This window comes from Dermochelys coriacea, chromosome 1, assembly GCF_009764565.3.
Source record: "Dermochelys coriacea isolate rDerCor1 chromosome 1, rDerCor1.pri.v4, whole genome shotgun sequence".
NCBI lineage: Eukaryota > Metazoa > Chordata > Testudines > Dermochelyidae > Dermochelys > Dermochelys coriacea.
The window spans coordinates 67,900,391-67,917,182 of NC_050068.2; the positions used below are offsets into that span (position 1 = coordinate 67,900,391).

The 16,792-nt window shown below is 40.7% G+C and overlaps 1 protein-coding gene across 3 annotated transcripts in view; it reads right to left on the reverse strand.

Moving 5' to 3' along the window:
- DIAPH3 (diaphanous related formin 3) overlaps positions 1-16,792 on the reverse strand; it is a 504,954-nt gene that overhangs the window by 271,414 nt on the left and 216,748 nt on the right. For all 3 annotated transcript variants that reach the window (XM_043504572.1, XM_038385982.2, XM_043504573.1), the window contains 2 exons: positions 10,907-11,002; positions 5,476-5,570 (listed from right to left, as the gene is read on the reverse strand). In XM_043504572.1, the coding sequence (XP_043360507.1) occupies positions 5,476-5,570; positions 10,907-11,002 (191 nt within the window). The remainder of the gene's footprint in view (positions 1-5,475; positions 5,571-10,906; positions 11,003-16,792) is intronic.

Genomic DNA, 16,792 nt, shown 5'->3' on the forward strand with positions numbered 1-16,792 from the left:
ACCTCTACAAATAAGAAAGGGATTAACTAACTATTGAAGTTCTAAGAGAGAAGTAAAATCTGATAATGAACTGCTATTAGCTGTGTTTCTAGCCAGGGGCAGTTGAAAAGGAACTGAGTGGGGTTCGCCTGCACAGTGCTGGTTAGCCTCGTAGCAGAGTATGAGGATAGGACAGCACATCTGTGGGCTAAACGGACATCGCTACCAAAGTTCTCCAATCAATAGCGAAGGGACGCAAATGCACCTACAGTGGTGCACCCATACGGACACTACTCAAACAAGAACACATGGTTTCACAGACTCTGATAACTATTGTAGGCGCATCCCAGTTTGCAAACTAACCAAACAACTAACCAAACACTGCTCCAATATAAATACAACTGTTACTTTCCTTAACTTGGGCTTGAGAAAATGAATCGCCGGCCTCTTACGCACCAGGGAAGGCACTTGGCCACATTCCTATGGAACTATTTAAACATTTTGGCCACATTCCTATGGAATACAGCCCATTTGGAAACCCATGCAAACACTTCTCCCTTGAAACACCCAATCAATTCAATATATTAGCCTTTGCAGCATAGTACTCTGCACCAGAGTATATATCCATTTTAAAGTCTGTACCTCTCCCATCAGAAAAAGGGATGGCACTGGTTTCATCCTACACTGAGATAATGTGCCTATCCGCTTGAAAGGTACTGTATAAACTCCTTTGGGCATCTTCTAGTCTCAGGTTGGACAAGAAAGGGGTTGGGCTTACTGGCAGCTGGGCAGCACAACTTGGGCTAGTGACCCCCGAATCAGCTCCTACTGAAGCTCTTGCCTCTCTTGGACAAGATGACAGTCTGGTTCATCTGTAAAAATTGAATCTATGCTTATTGAGTTTCTTCCTGCTGTGGTGCATCTTGTTTTAGCTGCTGTTGCTGTACAGCCAACCATTTCAGAACTTACTCTGTTTTTCTCCTTTTTGCAGTATGACCAGAAATTTCACTATTAGTATCAGATGTGAATGAACTAAGTCCCCACCATTTCTCAATATAGTATAATACAGACAGACAAGTTTGGCATCCAAAACTCACACCTTACATGGGTACTTCTTTGTTCTTAAGAAAAAAAATAAAGATAAATCTTAGCCTTAACTTCTTCCTGAGCCAGTTGTTTCTGAAGATTTTTCCCACCAGATGTTCGTGAGGTTCTCAAAAACTACTATAATCATCACTACAGAAGAGCCTACAAATAAAACAAAATAATAAAACTCTCCTCTGTCTAACCTATGCCATCTACCTTACCTTAGAGACTACCTTTTATCCTTCAAAGCCTGCACTAGTGAGACTCACCTGGCCTAGGGTACATCATCACTACCTGCCGAACCTCTAGTCTAGACGTGATAAATCGACCCCCTAGCGCTCTCCTGTCGACTCCTGTACTCCAGCGCCGCAAGAAGCGCAGACAAAGTCGACAGGGAAGCGGCAGCAGTTGACTCACCGTGGTAAGTCGATCTAAGTACGTCAACTTCAGCTACGTTATTCACGTAGCTGAACTTCAGTAACTTAGATCGATCCCCCCCAGGGTAGATCAGGGCCTAGTGAGTCTAGATCTCTCTGAGATCCTAGACCTGGACATCCTGTCACAACAAGGAAGACAAGTGCAAATGTTAAGGATCTCTAATTTGCCCACATTGTCCATGGAAAGTATTTTCATTTACTGGCTCAGTGGTTAAATGTAACCAACTTTGCAAGTCAACACAAGTCTAAGAACTTTAGCACTTGAGGGATGACTTAGAGATTTTTGCCCTTAAGGTTAAATTATATTTTCTTCTCTTTATTCCCCCTCCCATTTTTGGAGGGAGAGGGGGAAATAGAGGAAAAACAACGTTAATGTTTAAATAGTTCAAAATATGTTTTCGGAGTTTACATCTCATTAAGGTAGATGGTTGGGGGAAAGACAAGGTTTGTTTCTGTTATTTATTGACAGGAGTCAATTTTTTTCAAGACTGGGTTATTTGAGTAGGAGCACATTAGTATTTTTTGAGACAGATTTTCAAACAGAAAATTTACTGGTAGCTCTGTTTCTCATAGCCTCCTCTTCTCTCCTCCAGTGACAATGGATAAATGGCAGACAGCAGAGAAAAACAAGACACACAATAGTAATAATAAAGAGGCAGAGCACATCACCCACTGGGAAGGAGGGTGGAAGGTAGGATAAGAAAAAGAGGAGACTATGACAAACAGCTAAGTAATTTTCCCTTTTTGTATGTCTACCTTCTCCTATCCTCTGACAGGATATTAAGAGAGAGACAGTGCATGTATCAAGCAGTAAACCTAGGAAGCAGAGCTCCTTACTGTGTCAATAGCAGAACCCTGCAGCCAAAGAAGGCATCCTGGGAAGCAGAGATAAAGACTTACAAATAGGGAGAAGACAACCACGTTGCCACCTTACACACCTTGGAAATTAATGCTCAGCATTCACTGCCCATGAAGCAGAAAAGTCTTTCATTACATGGCATCTTGCAAGTTGGGAACAAGGCCATAGCCTCATTACACATTGTGAGAGCACAACCTGAGACCAGCACCTAGCAATACAGGAGAACCTCAGAGTTACAGACACCTCGGAAATGGAGGTTGTTTGTAACTCTGAACAGTGTCTTCACCTCCTACCAGTAAGTGGCTACCTCACAGGTGTGGGTAGGGACAGGAAACCCAGATGTGGCTACCTTTAAGACGCAATACAGGCACAGTACAGTATTTGCCCCCCCCTTTTTTTTGGTCCCCACTGCTGCCCGATTGCTTATTTCCAGTTCCACGTGGTGTCCAATTGACTGGTCAGTCCATAACTCTGGTTTTCATACCTCTGAGGTTCTACTGTAGTGATTTTATCTGCAGTCTTGCCCCGTTGCAATGCTCAAAATAGACAAACAGTTGCTTTTACTTTCTAAAGTCAAGAAGGGAAGAACACACAACATTCAATAAATGCTATCTCTGAATCTCAGGATGGTGGGAAGAGAGATGCCAGGACTAAGAAGAAGAGAAATGGGTTTGTTCAGGTGGAGCTAGGTACTCTCCTTTGGAACAAATTCAAGAGAAGTCTGAAAACCTGCCACTTTTTCTGGAAAAAAGTGACAAATAGAGAGACTAAGTAAAGAAGTTCAACTTACTCTTCCGTCTGAAATCCCTGCAACGCTAATGGCTGTCCTAAAGGAAAGAAATCTGCACTAGGAACTCAACTGGGGGTTGCATTAGAACCTGCAGGATATAGATCAAGTCCCACTGAGGAATCTCTTGATGAATCACTAGTCAGTCCCTTTTTGAATTCTAATGGAAGAAAATCTAAACCACCCAATAGTAAAAAGGCAGGCAATAATGGTCTGATGTCATATCAGGCCATAGGGATCTTGCAGATCAGAATAAATGAGAGAGGCAACAACAAGCTTTCTGTTGCTCTACTGACAGTCTGTCACCTCAGCCAAGAAATCTCCCTTTAAGAAAGACTTCCTTCAAAGAGCATGCAGCTACCCTGAGATGAAGGTGATGGTAAAGCACATGGCTTTCAGAGAGCAGATCTAGCATCTTGGGAAGTGTTCACAGGAGAGTTCACTTCTAGGCCTGTCAGATCTCAAACCAGCGGCAGTGGAGTTACTATGAAGCTAGGAAAAACAGTTTTATCCTATCTGACCTTTTTCACCACTCTCAGTAGCAGAGGAAGCAACATCTCACTTTCCCATTTCAACTCCATAATAAGCACTGCAAAGGAGAGTGAGGGCTTGGAGGAGGTGGGGGATCTCAAAATAAAATAAGGACACTTGATGGATACCATTAAGGAAAAAAACGAAGTGTCTTACACTCTGGCAACGGCCTCAAAAATGAAAGAACTGAGGCTCTGACTGAGCCAGTCTACAAGCATGTTTTCACAGCACTCCAGTACTATTGCTAGAAGGCAGGTTCTAGCCAAACACCTAAAAGCATTACTTCTGAAAGGAGGGGAGCAGTGCCAGTACCTCCTTAACAGATGAGAGAAGCCACCACTGTGATTGTCACTACAGACAAAGAGAAGGATGTTCAGAACCTGGGGCTCCCAGATTAGAAGAGTAAGATGGGAGCTCCATAGCTCAAGGAGCCTGACATTCCCCTCACATTCTTCCATGGGTCAAGACCTGGGTTGACAAATTAGCTGGATACACAGCCCCAACCCAAGAGACTCATATTGGTTACCACACAGAGCTGGGGATGAAGCAGGAAAAAAGGTGTGGAAGGAGAAAACCACAACTTTAGAGGTCCAGATTTACATAGGAATAATAAGGTTTCTCTAGTGAAGAGAGGGCAAGAGGAAAGACTGCCAGTGCCAGATTCACCATCCTGTGAAGGTGAGATTTATGTATACAACTCTGCTCTCTTGCTGCTAGTATGAGGTATCGTAGTATCTGTTAATTCAGCGTCTTACAACAGGAGAAGAACACACAATGACAAGGAAATGATACACCCTTTAAAATATTATATATACTATATATACACACACAATGAAGAACACCACTTCTGAAGAGAATACCTTTAGGATAAGTCTCTCTATCCTCACTTAGTTATCAGATTGGCTCCCATCCTCAAGAGAAATGGCAGACTCCCAAGCATAGTAGTTACAATGAATGCTGGTCTATGGTATACATTTTAGATACTACATTTTTACTGAAGGATAAAGTTGAAAACAATTGAGCCAAATCAGCCAGGAAAAAGAATTTAAACAGAATAATGAGAATGATAATTGGGAACTTTTTAAGAACATTATACTAGATTCCCCAAAAAAGCCAAAATTACGTAGTCAAGAAAGAAGATTATACTGATTTTAAAAACAGCCTCATTTAGAGGAGATGTAAAAGTAGCTATAAAAATTATTATTATTGTTAAAAAAAATAGAACTGTATTGATTTTCTGCTTTGAATAAAATGCTGTGGAATGTGAAGTGCTGTACAATTACACTCCAGGGAAGCATTCACAGATAAGCAGCTGCTGGAGATTTCTGAAGGTAGGATCCCCAATCAAGTCAGCTCAAATTGAAAAGAAAAATCTTTTTCTGCCTAGTTCATGACCAGGAACAATGTGACAGCTTTGTGCAATACAGGTGAAGGTAATACAGTGTGTTCCTCAAAAAATCATTTTGCAGGTATGATAGAAACAAAAAATTATTAAATATTGGTTTATCTGTCTGAATCCATACATAAAGTAGAGTTGCATTCTGGATGCTGGTAATAAGGAAGCAGATACTAAAGCAGAAAATAAATTAAAGTGTTTAGATAAGATTTATCTACTCTGCAAATGTAAAAAAAGATTGAGTTTTGTTTGCTTACTAGAAATGCTAAGAGACTAATTATGCAGCAATGATTTTCCAGCTGAATAATTTGTGTTAAGAGTTTTTGTCAGCAACAGGTTTCTGTTTAACGAGATGCTTACACTGAAATATTGGTATTTAAACTGCTGTCAATTTACATACCTGAATCATGGTCTCTGCCAGCTGTGTTTCATCTACTTCCAATATCATCATTTTGATTTCCTCATAAGGCACTCGGAAAGAACCAAGGAAAATTGCTAGAACAAAAACATAATACATAATGAGTGGAGATGTAGTAAGAAGCTGATCTTTCACTCTACTTACAAAATAAACACTAAATGGATTGTAGAATTCTACAGGCCACCTAAACATTGCATATGATAATATAGATAAGAGATAAAACTTATTATGCAGATTTTGAAGCTTTTATAATTTTTAGTCTGGCTCTTCCAGTCCTCTGACAGATGAATTACTGCATCAACAGATGCTGCAGTAACGATAGCAAGCGAGACAAAAAGAGTCCTTGCTTTAGGAGAGCCACTCATCATTTATTATATAATTTGCACAGGAATCTCAGCCCACCCCCTCTCCTCCCCCCCCCTTTTTTTTTTTTTGAGAGAGAGAGAGAGAGAGCGCGACCGCACGCTATCTTTAGCAACACCACTGCAAATTGCAAAACAATCAGATTCCTTGAATAATGCTTTTGTTTGCTGTAGTATAACAACTGTCCAACATTTTCTTCATATACAGTATTTAATAAGTAATTTCTCATGGACCAACTCCCCTCCTAATTCCATATCTTCTCTTCAACCTTCCTCATCTGTTCTAGTGATTATCATTATTATTTTACAGCACCAGATGGAGAATTAGACACCTCGCTATAAAAATAAGACAATAAATCTGTGCCCTGAATATCTTACAATCTAGTCGCAGATATTATGCAAGAAAAGGTTATCAAAACAGCAGAAAGGGTAAGAGTTAATAGACAACAAATGGTAAGATTATGCTGTTACTCAGATAAGTAGAGAGGAGGGTGCATCTTAAAGGCAAGGAGACAGTATAAGCTTGATGTTGGGAGACAGTGGCGTTCCTCAAACAGGTAGATGATGTGGCCAGAAATCACACCTTTGCAACTGTTTTGTGTGGGCTGGGTGTGGAAAGAGGAGTGTTGGAAATCTTGGAAAGGGAAAAGCTAATACTCAAGACAGGAGACTGACAGCTTGAATGAAGATTTTGCTGTCTGGTCAGAGAGAAGAGGTTGCAGTTTAAAAATATTGTGCAAAACGAAAAGGCAATATTTGGATACAAAATGGATGCGAGGAGAAGGAGGAATAAAGGTTGACCCGCAAGTTATGGGCCTAAGAAATGGGAAGGATGGTGGCACTGAGAAAATTAACAGAAAATGGGAGCATATAAAAGGCTCCAGAGATTAAAAAATAGGTTCTCGTGTTTTGGCCATACAGACGCTCCCCAACTTACGCAATTGTTCCGTTCTGGAAAGCCTTGCGTAACTCAAATTTTGTGCAAGTCAGAAACTTATACCTGAACGCCATGCCAAAAAACAAACAAAAAAACCCACTCCTATTTCTAGCTTACGGAACTTTTTCCGTGAGAGCGAAATTGTGTAAGTCGGGTCTTGCATAACCCGGGGATCGTCTGTATTAAGTTTAAACTGTTGATAGAGCATACAGGAGATATGAAAAAAGGCAGACTGAAATGCAGGTTTGGGTGAAGGAAGACACCTAGTGGAGAAGATTTGGGAGTTGTCAGCATAAAGATAGTAGTTGAAATCATAAAAAGAAAAGGAGTACTTGTGGCACCTTAGAGACTAACAAATTTATTAGAGCATAAGCTTTCGTGAGCTACAGCTCACTTCATCGGATGCATTTGGTGGAAAAAACAGAGGGGAGATTGATATACACACACAGAGAACATGAAACAATGGGTTTATCATACACACTGTAAGGAGAGTGATCACTTAAGATAAGCCATCACCAGCAGCAGGGGGGGGAAGGAGGAAAACCTTTCATAGTGACAAGCAAGGTAGGCTATTTCCAGCAGTTAACAAGAATATCTGAGGAACAGTGGGGGGTGCGGTGGGGGGGAGGAGAATTAACATGGGGCAATAGGTTTACTTTGTGTAATGATTCATCCATTCCCAGTCTCTATTCAAGCCTAAGTTAATTGTATCCAGTTTGCAAATTAATTCCAATTCAGCAGTCTCTCGTTGGAGTCTGTTTTTGAAGCTTTTTTGTTGAAGGATAGCCACTCTTAGGTCTGTAATCGAGTGACCAGAGAGATTGAAGTGTTCTCCAACTGGTTTTTGAATGTTATAATTCTTGACGTCTGATTTGTGTCCATTCATTCTTTTACGTAGAGACTGTCCAGTTTGGCCAATGTACATGGCAGAGGGGCATTGCTGGCACATGATGGCATATATCACATTGGTAGATGCGCAGGTGAACGAGCCTCTGATAGTGTGGCTGATGTGATTAGGCTCTATGATGGTGTCCCCTGAATAGATATGTGGACAGAGTTGGCAACGGGCTTTGTTGCAAGGATAGGTTCCTGGGTTGGTGGTTCTGTTGTGTGGTGTGTGGTTGCTGGTGAGTATTTGCTTCAGGTTGGGGGGCTGTCTGTAAGCAAGGACTGGTCTGTCTCCCAAGATCTGTGAGAGTGATGGCTCGTCCTTCAGGATAGGTTGTAGATCCTTGATGATGCATTGGAGAGGTTTTAGCTGGGGGCTGAAGGTGATGGCTAGTGGCGTTCTGTTGTTTTCTTTGTTGGGCCTGTCCTGTAGTAGGTGACTTCTGGCTCTGTCAATCTGTTTCTTCACTTCAGCAGGTGGGTATTGTAGTTGTAGGAATGCATGATAGAGATCTTGTAGCTGTTTGTCTCTGTCTGAGGGGTTGGAGCAAATGCGGTTATATCGTAGAGCTTGGCTGTGGACAATGGATCATGTGGTATGATCTGGATGAAAGCTAGAGGCATGTAGGTAGGAATAGCGGTCAGTAGGTTTCCGATATAGGGTGGTGTAAGTGAAAGACATCACCCAGTGAGAGGGTACAAGGGGAGGAAAATTAGTCTCCTAAAACTGCTGCACTCTTCTTGGCACTAGTGAGGTCTCAGCTAGACTCCTGTGTCCAATTTTGTGTGCCACACTTTAGGAAACGTGTGGACAAACTGGAAAGAGTTCACAGGACAGCAACTAAAATGTAAAAGGTTTAGGAAACATGACCTGTGAGGAAAAGTTAAAAAAAATTAGCATGATTAATTTTGAGAAAAGATGACGGTAGGGGATCTGATAACAGTCTTCAAATATGTTAAAGACTGTTATAAAAAGAGGACTGTGATCAACTGTTCATGTGCACCAGAGGTAGGACAAGTAGTAAGTAGCTTAATATGCAGCAAAGGTTAAATATTAAAAAAACCCATCTAACTATAAGGACATTTAACTACTAGACTAAGTTTCCAAGGGAGGTAGTGGAATCCTCTGTCAGTGGTGGTTTAGGTATATTTGGTACTGCCTCAGCACAGAGAGGTAGACTAGATGACCTCTAGAGTTCCCTTACAGCCCTACATTTCTATGATTCTGTGTCCATGTCTCCCTCTTGCACATCATACCCATCAGAAATTCTAGCTCCAATTTGTTATTAAACGAAGTATTTTTGGGCAGAATCCTTTAACTGCTATAAATTAGAGCGGTCAATTAATTGCAGTTAATGAATGCAACTAACACAAAACAAATTAACTAGATTAAAAAACTAGTCATGATTAATCGCAGTTTTAATTGCACCGTTAAACAATAATAGAATACCAACTTAAATTTATTATAAATTTGTGAATTTTTTCTACATTTTCAAATATATTGATTTTGATTACAACACAGAATACAAAGTGTACAGTACTAGCCATATTATTTTTATTACAAATATTTGCGTTGTAAAAAAGATAAACACCACAATTGTATTTTTCAACTCACTACATACAAGTCCACTCAATCCTACTTCTTGTTCAGCCAATCGCTGAGACAAACAAGTGTGTTTACATTTACGGGAGATAATGTTGCCTGCTTCTTATTTACGTCACTTGAAAGTGACAACAGACATTTGCATGGCACCATTGTAGCCAGCATTGCAAGGTATTTATGTGCCAGAGATGGTAAATAGTCATATGCCCCTTCATGCTTAAACTTGTAAACTCTACTGTTATACATTATTTAGTTTTTGGGTGCAGTTGTGTAAAAACAACAACTCTAAATTTGTAAGTGGAACTTTCACAATAAAGAAATTGCATTATAGTGCTTTGTACGAGGTGAATTGAAAAATACTCATTTTTAAAGTGCAAATATCTAATAAAAAATATAAAATGAGCACTTCACACTTTGTATTCTGTGTTATAACTGAAATCAATACATTTCAGAATGTAGACTAACATCCAAAAATATTTATAATAAATTTGAATTGGTATTCCATTATTGTTCATCAGTGCAATTAAAAATGCGATTAATCACAACTATACTTTTAATTGTTTCACAGCCCTACTATACCTACCTATGATTCACAGCTCTGATAGACCACAGAAAATTTGGGCTGAAGCTTTTCAAAATTTTGCCTGACGCTGACATCCAGCATGGAAAATTCATCCCAACAATTCAAGTTTTGAAAAGGCATACACAATTAAAAACAGGTTCTTATACCAGGTCAACCTGGTAACACTGACTATAATTAATTTTATCAAGTTCATATTAGGACAACATTCTGCCAAAATATCAAGTTTCTGAAAGCTGATTACTGGATAAGCATTATGAAGAAATTACCACCAGCCATTTAAAGGCTCTCTTTCTTGAGGCAATGTCTGAGCAAAAAGATGGGTCCTATAGCATTTATTTGCACCACAGAATTAAATAAATTAGAAAATCAAACTACCACAGCCCTAGCTTCTTGCCACTGACAATTTGTTCTTTACAATTTATTTTCTAATATTTTATCTAGTGCAGGTTAGATAGTTTAAGTGAGAGGTCTTCCACTTTACAAATCTATTCCTGAGAAATCTCCTGAGACAGTTTCCTTGGTATTCAACCTAAGTTTCCTTTCTAAAAATGTAGTCCCATTAGTCCTAATTATAAGCTTTACACAACCATAACATAGGGATACAGATGTACCACACACTCTTTCTCCTCACACTACATTGTGACAGCTGCAATTAATTCTATTAACGCTAGATCCCCCTCTCTTGATATAAACCAAAAGAAGGAAACTGGCAGGACATGCTTCAAAAGGGGACCTGAACTTTGGATTACCCTCCCATCCCTTTATCTGGAACAGTCTGAATTTGACGACTATTGAGACAGACTGCAGGGAGAGCTAATCAAAATACATTTTTGGTATTATATTTTTAAATAACTGATGGTGCCCAAAGCTTGCGTATGGATGATTTGTATTATTCTCAATAAACACACATTGAAAATGCATTAATTGCAATTAGCTTGAATTTTAGACTGATTATTAAAAAAAGTCACTTGAATAAAATATCAAAACAAGACACCCAACAAATAATTTTAAAAGCTTTGGTTGTCATCAAAATTGCTTACAGAGGTTCTGTGCAATCTTCGGGTCTAAGACTTTTAGTTCTTTGATTCGTTTCTTAACGGATTTCTTTTCTTCAAAATCTTCCTCCTCCTTTTTTACTGTAAAAGTAAAGAAAACAAATATTTATTCACAGTATCAAATGTAGGGAACAAAATTCCTGAATGGAAAAAGCTCTCCAAGTCAAACCGTAGACAATTCACTATGAGGAAGAAGATGCAATTGAGGAATGAACTTGGTTATATTTTGTTTTGCAATTATCACTCTTCTGTTTTCTTCAGTGGGACCAAGGAAGACAGCAGCGTTTTCAACATATTAGGTTGGGATATGGTTGATACGTTTTAATTATTTCCCTTTCCTCCTTCAAAAATGGGCATCTCAGATTAAGTTAATCACGTCTTGTCCTACCTTCAGTGGACATGAAGAACAATTGATCATAGCACAGGCACCGGCTTCCTCTGGGCCCTGGGGTGCTCAACCCTGCACTCCGCCCCTGCCTCTTCCCTGCCCCCGCTCCACCCCCGCCCTACCTCTTCCCATCCAATTCCGCCCCCTCCTCCAAGAGCACCTCATCCCCCACCCCTCCCAGCACCTCCTGCATGCCACAGAACAGCTGAACATGGCAGGCAAGAAGTGCTACGGAAGGAGGGGAAAGAGTTGATCAGAGAGGCCAATGGCAGACAGGAATCATAGGGGGGAAGGGAGGGAGGTGGGTGCTAAGCACCCACTAATTTTTTTTTTCTGTGGGTGCTCCAGCCCACAGTGTCAACGCCTATAGATCATAGTCCTCTTTGACAGCCCTTAACATATTGAAAGACTTATTAGATTCCCCTCCACCTAATCTTTTCTCTAGACTCAACATGCCCAGTTTTTTGGGCTTTGTTCACCTAACTTTTCTAGAGTTATCATTAGATTCTCTCCAATTTGTCCACATCTTCCTTAAAATGTCATGCCCAAAACCGAACATGACGCTCATACTGAGGCCTCGCCAATTCTGTGAAGAGTGGGACAATAATGCCTCATATACAACACTCCTGCTACTAAACCCCAGAATGATATTAGCCTTTTTTGTAACAGCATCACATTGTTGCCTAGTCAGTTATTCTCCATTTTGTTTTTGCAGATTTAACTTGAGTCTTGAGCAAGTACTTCACATATTTTCACTGAATTACATAGTGTTGATTTCAAACCAATTCTTCAATTTATCGAGGTCCTTTTGAATTCTAATCACATCCTCCAATGTCCTTGCAACCACACCTACCCTGCCGTCATCCACAATTTTTATAAGCACAATCGCCACTCTGATTATTCAAGATATTACTGAAAATACTTATTAGTATCAGACCCAAGAGAGACCTTTGTGGGACCCCACTATCATCCTCCCAGTTTGAAAGTGAATAATTGATAACTCTTCTTTTGCAGACTATGTATTTTGAAGACTAACAGTTAAAAGTGATTTAAAAATTGCCATTAATCCTTTAAAAATGAGTTTCCAACTGTATTTCAATATGTATGAAATGAATTTCTGAGAGATGAACTATATGGAAAGCTTGAAGTATTTCTACTATTGTATTAAAATAATTTGAAACAAAACAAAACATGCCTGATGCTGGCTGCTAAATTCTTAAAGAACGCACATTTTAATTAATTATATTTCAAATTAATAAACCAGTTTCATTGTTAATTCTTAGAAAATTACTTCAGACACAAAAAAGAGAACGTGCTGTACTTTGACGGGGAAATATTCTATTCTTCATATACAATAAAGTAATTGAATCTCTGCTTTAAGGAGGAAACTCAACTCAGTTTTAACCATGGATCCATAAACAGCACTTTCATAATAAAATTAACACCACAAGTAATTAAAATGTAGAACATGATGTTTTCCATTTATCACTTTCATCACAAAAGTTGCAAGTTACAATGACATCTCAAACAAGTAGTAGTTAGTGGAGACTCATGATCAGATGGGGATGGGCTTTAATGAGGCTCCACAGAGACTGATTCTAAACACAAAGCGAAAAGGAGTACTTGTGGCACCTTAGAGACTAAAATTTATTAGAGCATAAGCTTTCGTGAGCTACAGCTCACTTCATCGGATGCATCCGATGAAGTGAGCTGTAGCTCACGAAAGCTTATGCTCTAATAAATTTGTTAGTCTCTAAGGTGCCACAAGTACTCCTTTTCTTTTTGCGAATACAGACTAACACGGCTGCTACTCTGAAACCTGTAAACACAAAACGATTCAATGTTTTATCAATCAACTGGAAGTAAATACAAATAATGGTTAATAAATCTTTTAGAAGACATAAAAATAAATGATAACCAAGATAGGGCAACAATACAGGGTGATCTGAATCACTTGGTGAGCTGGACCCATTCAAACAATGTATTTTAATGCAGACAGATGCAAGGTCACATCCAGGAACAAAGAATGTAGGCCATATCTATAGAAGGGGAGCCTATATACCGGAAAAACTGACTTTAAAAACAATTTAGGGGTCGTAACATACAGACAACTGAAGATGAGCTCCCAGCACAATCCTATTGGGGAAAGGGCTAATACAATCCTTGTGCATATAAACATGTGATTAAAGAGTAGAAGTAGGGGAGGTGATTTTACTTCTGTATATGGCCATAGTGAGTCTGATACTACAATATTTCATACAGTTCTGTTGTCTATATTTTTAAAAGGATGTTGAAAAATTGAAGAAGGTGCAGAGAAGAGTCACAAAAATGATTCAAGTGCTGGAAAAAAACAAGATACTCAAAGAGCTCAACCTGTTTAGCTTATAAAAAGAAGATCAAGAGGTGATAATACATTCTCTCTGGGTATAAGCACTTGCATGGGGAGAAAATCATGTCATGGTGGGAGTCTGCTATAGACCACCGGACCAGGGGGATGAGGTGGATGAGGCTTTCTTCCGGCAACTCACGGAAGCTACTAGATCGCATGCCCTGATTCTCATGGGTGACTTTAATTTTCCTGATATCTGCTGGGAGAGCAATACAGCGGTGCATAGACAATCCAGGAAGTTTTTGGAAAGCGTAGGGGACAATTTCCTGGTGCAAGTGCTAGGGGAGCCAACTAGGGGGAGCGCTTTTCTTGACCTGCTGCTCACAAACCGGGTAGAATTAGTGGGGGTAGCAAAAGTGGATGGGAATCTGGGAGGCAGTGACCATGAGTTGGTTGAGTTCAGGATCCTGACGCAGGGAAGAAAGGTAAGCAGCAGGATACGGACCCTGGACTTCAGGAAAGCAGACTTTGACTCCCTCAGGGAACAGATGGCCAGGATCCCCTGGGGGACTAACATGAAAGGGAAGGGAGTCCAGGAGAGCTGGCTGTATTTCAAGGAATCCCTGTTGAGGTTACAGGGACAAACCATCCCGATGAGTCGAAAGAATAGTAAATATGGCAGGCGACCAGCTTGGCTTAATGGTGAAATCCTAGCGGATCTTAAACATAAAAAAGAAGCTTACAAGAAGTGGAAGGTTGGACATATGACCAGGGAAGAGTATAAAAATATTGCTCGGGCATGTAGGAAAGATATCAGGAGGGCCAAATCGCACCTGGAGCTGCAGCTAGCAAGAGATGTCAAGAGTAACAAGAAGGGTTTCTTCAGGTATGTTGGCAACAAGAAGAAAGCCAAGGAAAGTGTGGGCCCCTTACTGAATGAGGGAGGCAAGCTAGTGACAGAGGATGTGGAAAAAGCTAATGTACTCAATGCTTTTTTTGCCTCTGTTTTCACTAACAAGGTCAGCTCCCAGACTGCTGTGCTGGGCATCACAAAATGGGGAAGAGATGGCCAGCCCTCTGTAGAGATAGAGGTGGTTAGGGACTATTTAGAAAAGCTGGACGTGCACAAGTCCATGGGGCCGGACGAATTGCATCCGAGAGTGCTGAGGGAATTGGCGGCTGTGATTGCAGAGCCCTTGGCCATTATCTTTGAAAACTCGTGGCGAACGGGGGAAGTCCCGGATGACTGGAAAAAGGCTAATGTAGTGCCCATCTTTAAAAAAGGGAAGAAGGAGGATCCTGGGAACTACAGGCCGGTCAGCCTCACCTCAGTCCCTGGAAAAATCATGGAGCAGGTCCTCAAAGAATCAATCCTGAAGCACTTAGAGGAGAGGAAAGTGATCAGGAACAGTCAGCATGGATTCACCAAGGGAAGGTCATGCCTGACTAATCTAATCGCCTTTTATGATGAGATTACTGGTTCTGTGGATGAAGGGAAAGCAGTGGATGTATTGTTTCTTGACTTTAGCAAAGCTTTTGACACGGTCTCCCACAGCATTCTTGTCAGCAAGTTAAGGAAGTATGGGCTGGATGAATGCACTATAAGGTGGGTAGAAAGCTGGCTAGATTGTCGGGCTCAACGGGTAGTGATCAATGGCTCCATGTCTAGTTGGCAGCCGGTGTCAAGTGGAGTGCCCCAGGGGTCGGTCCTGGGGCCCGTTTTGTTCAATATCTTCATAAATGATCTGGAGGATGGTGTGGATTGCACTCTCAGCAAGTTTGCGGATGATACTAAACTGGGAGGAGTGGTAGATACGCTGGAGGGGAGGGATAGGATACAGAAGGACCTAGACAAATTGGAAGATTGGGACAAAAGAAATCTAATGAGGTTCAATAAGGATAAGTGCAGGGTCCTGCACTTAGGATGGAAGAATCCAATGCACCGCTACAGACTAGGGACCGAATGGCTCGGCAGCAGTTCTGCGGAAAAGGACCTAGGGGTGACAGTGGACGAGAAGCTGGATATGAGTCAGCAGTGTGCCCTTGTTGCCAAGAAGGCCAATGGCATTTTGGGATGTATAAGTAGGGGCATAGCGAGCAGATCGAGGGACGTGATCGTTCCCCTCTATTCGACACTGGTGAGGCCTCATCTGGAGTACTGTGTCCAGTTTTGGGCCCCACACTACAAGAAGGATGTGGATAAATTGTAAAGAGTACAGCGAAGGGCAACAAAAATGATTAGGGGTCTAGAGCACATGACTTATGAGGAGAGGCTGAGGGAGCTGGGATTGTTTAGTCTGCAGAAGAGAAGAATGAGGGGGGATTTGATAGCTGCTTTCAACTACCTGAAAGGGGGTTTCAAAGAGGATGGCTCTAGACTGTTCTCAATGGTAGCAGATGACAGAACGAGGAGTAATGGTCTCAAGTTGCAATGGGGGAGGTTTAGATTGGATATTAGGAAAAACTTTTTCACTAAGAGGGTGGTGAAACACTGGAATGCGTTACCTAGGGAGGTGGTAGAATCTCCTTCCTTAGAGGTTTTTAAGGTCAGGCTTGACAAAGCCCTGGCTAGGATGATTTAACTGGGACTTGGTCCTGCTTTGAGCAGGGGGTTGGACTAGATGACCTTCTGGGGTCCCTTCCAACCCTGATATTCTATGATTCTATGAAAATACTAGATATTAAAGGGTTCTTTATTCCAGTAGAGAAAGGCATAAACAAGACCTTGTGGCTGGAAACAGAAGAAACACAAATTCAAATTAGAAATAAGGTGCGCATTTTTAGCAGAGAGGGTGACCTATTACAAGAACAAACTATGATGCGAGTGATTAATTCTCCATCTCAAAGTCTTTCTACCCCACACACCCCGCTCCAATTTTTTCTGTCTAGATGGTAAGCTCTTTGTTTATTTGTATGTTACCTATCAAAATGGGTCCACAATCCTAGGTGGAGGTTCTGTGCACTGCCATAATAGAAGTAATAAATAAATAACACTGTTTAATGGCAGTGGCATAAAAAGTTACACTAAACAATTAAATAATTGTGGGCATTTCTCTTCAAAAGTTTGGTAAAGCATCAGATAGCCTTATCAGATGCAGTTTCCTTATTATCTGGAAGAACTTCCCAGTTCTTTTTTTAAATCCTCAGAAAGTAG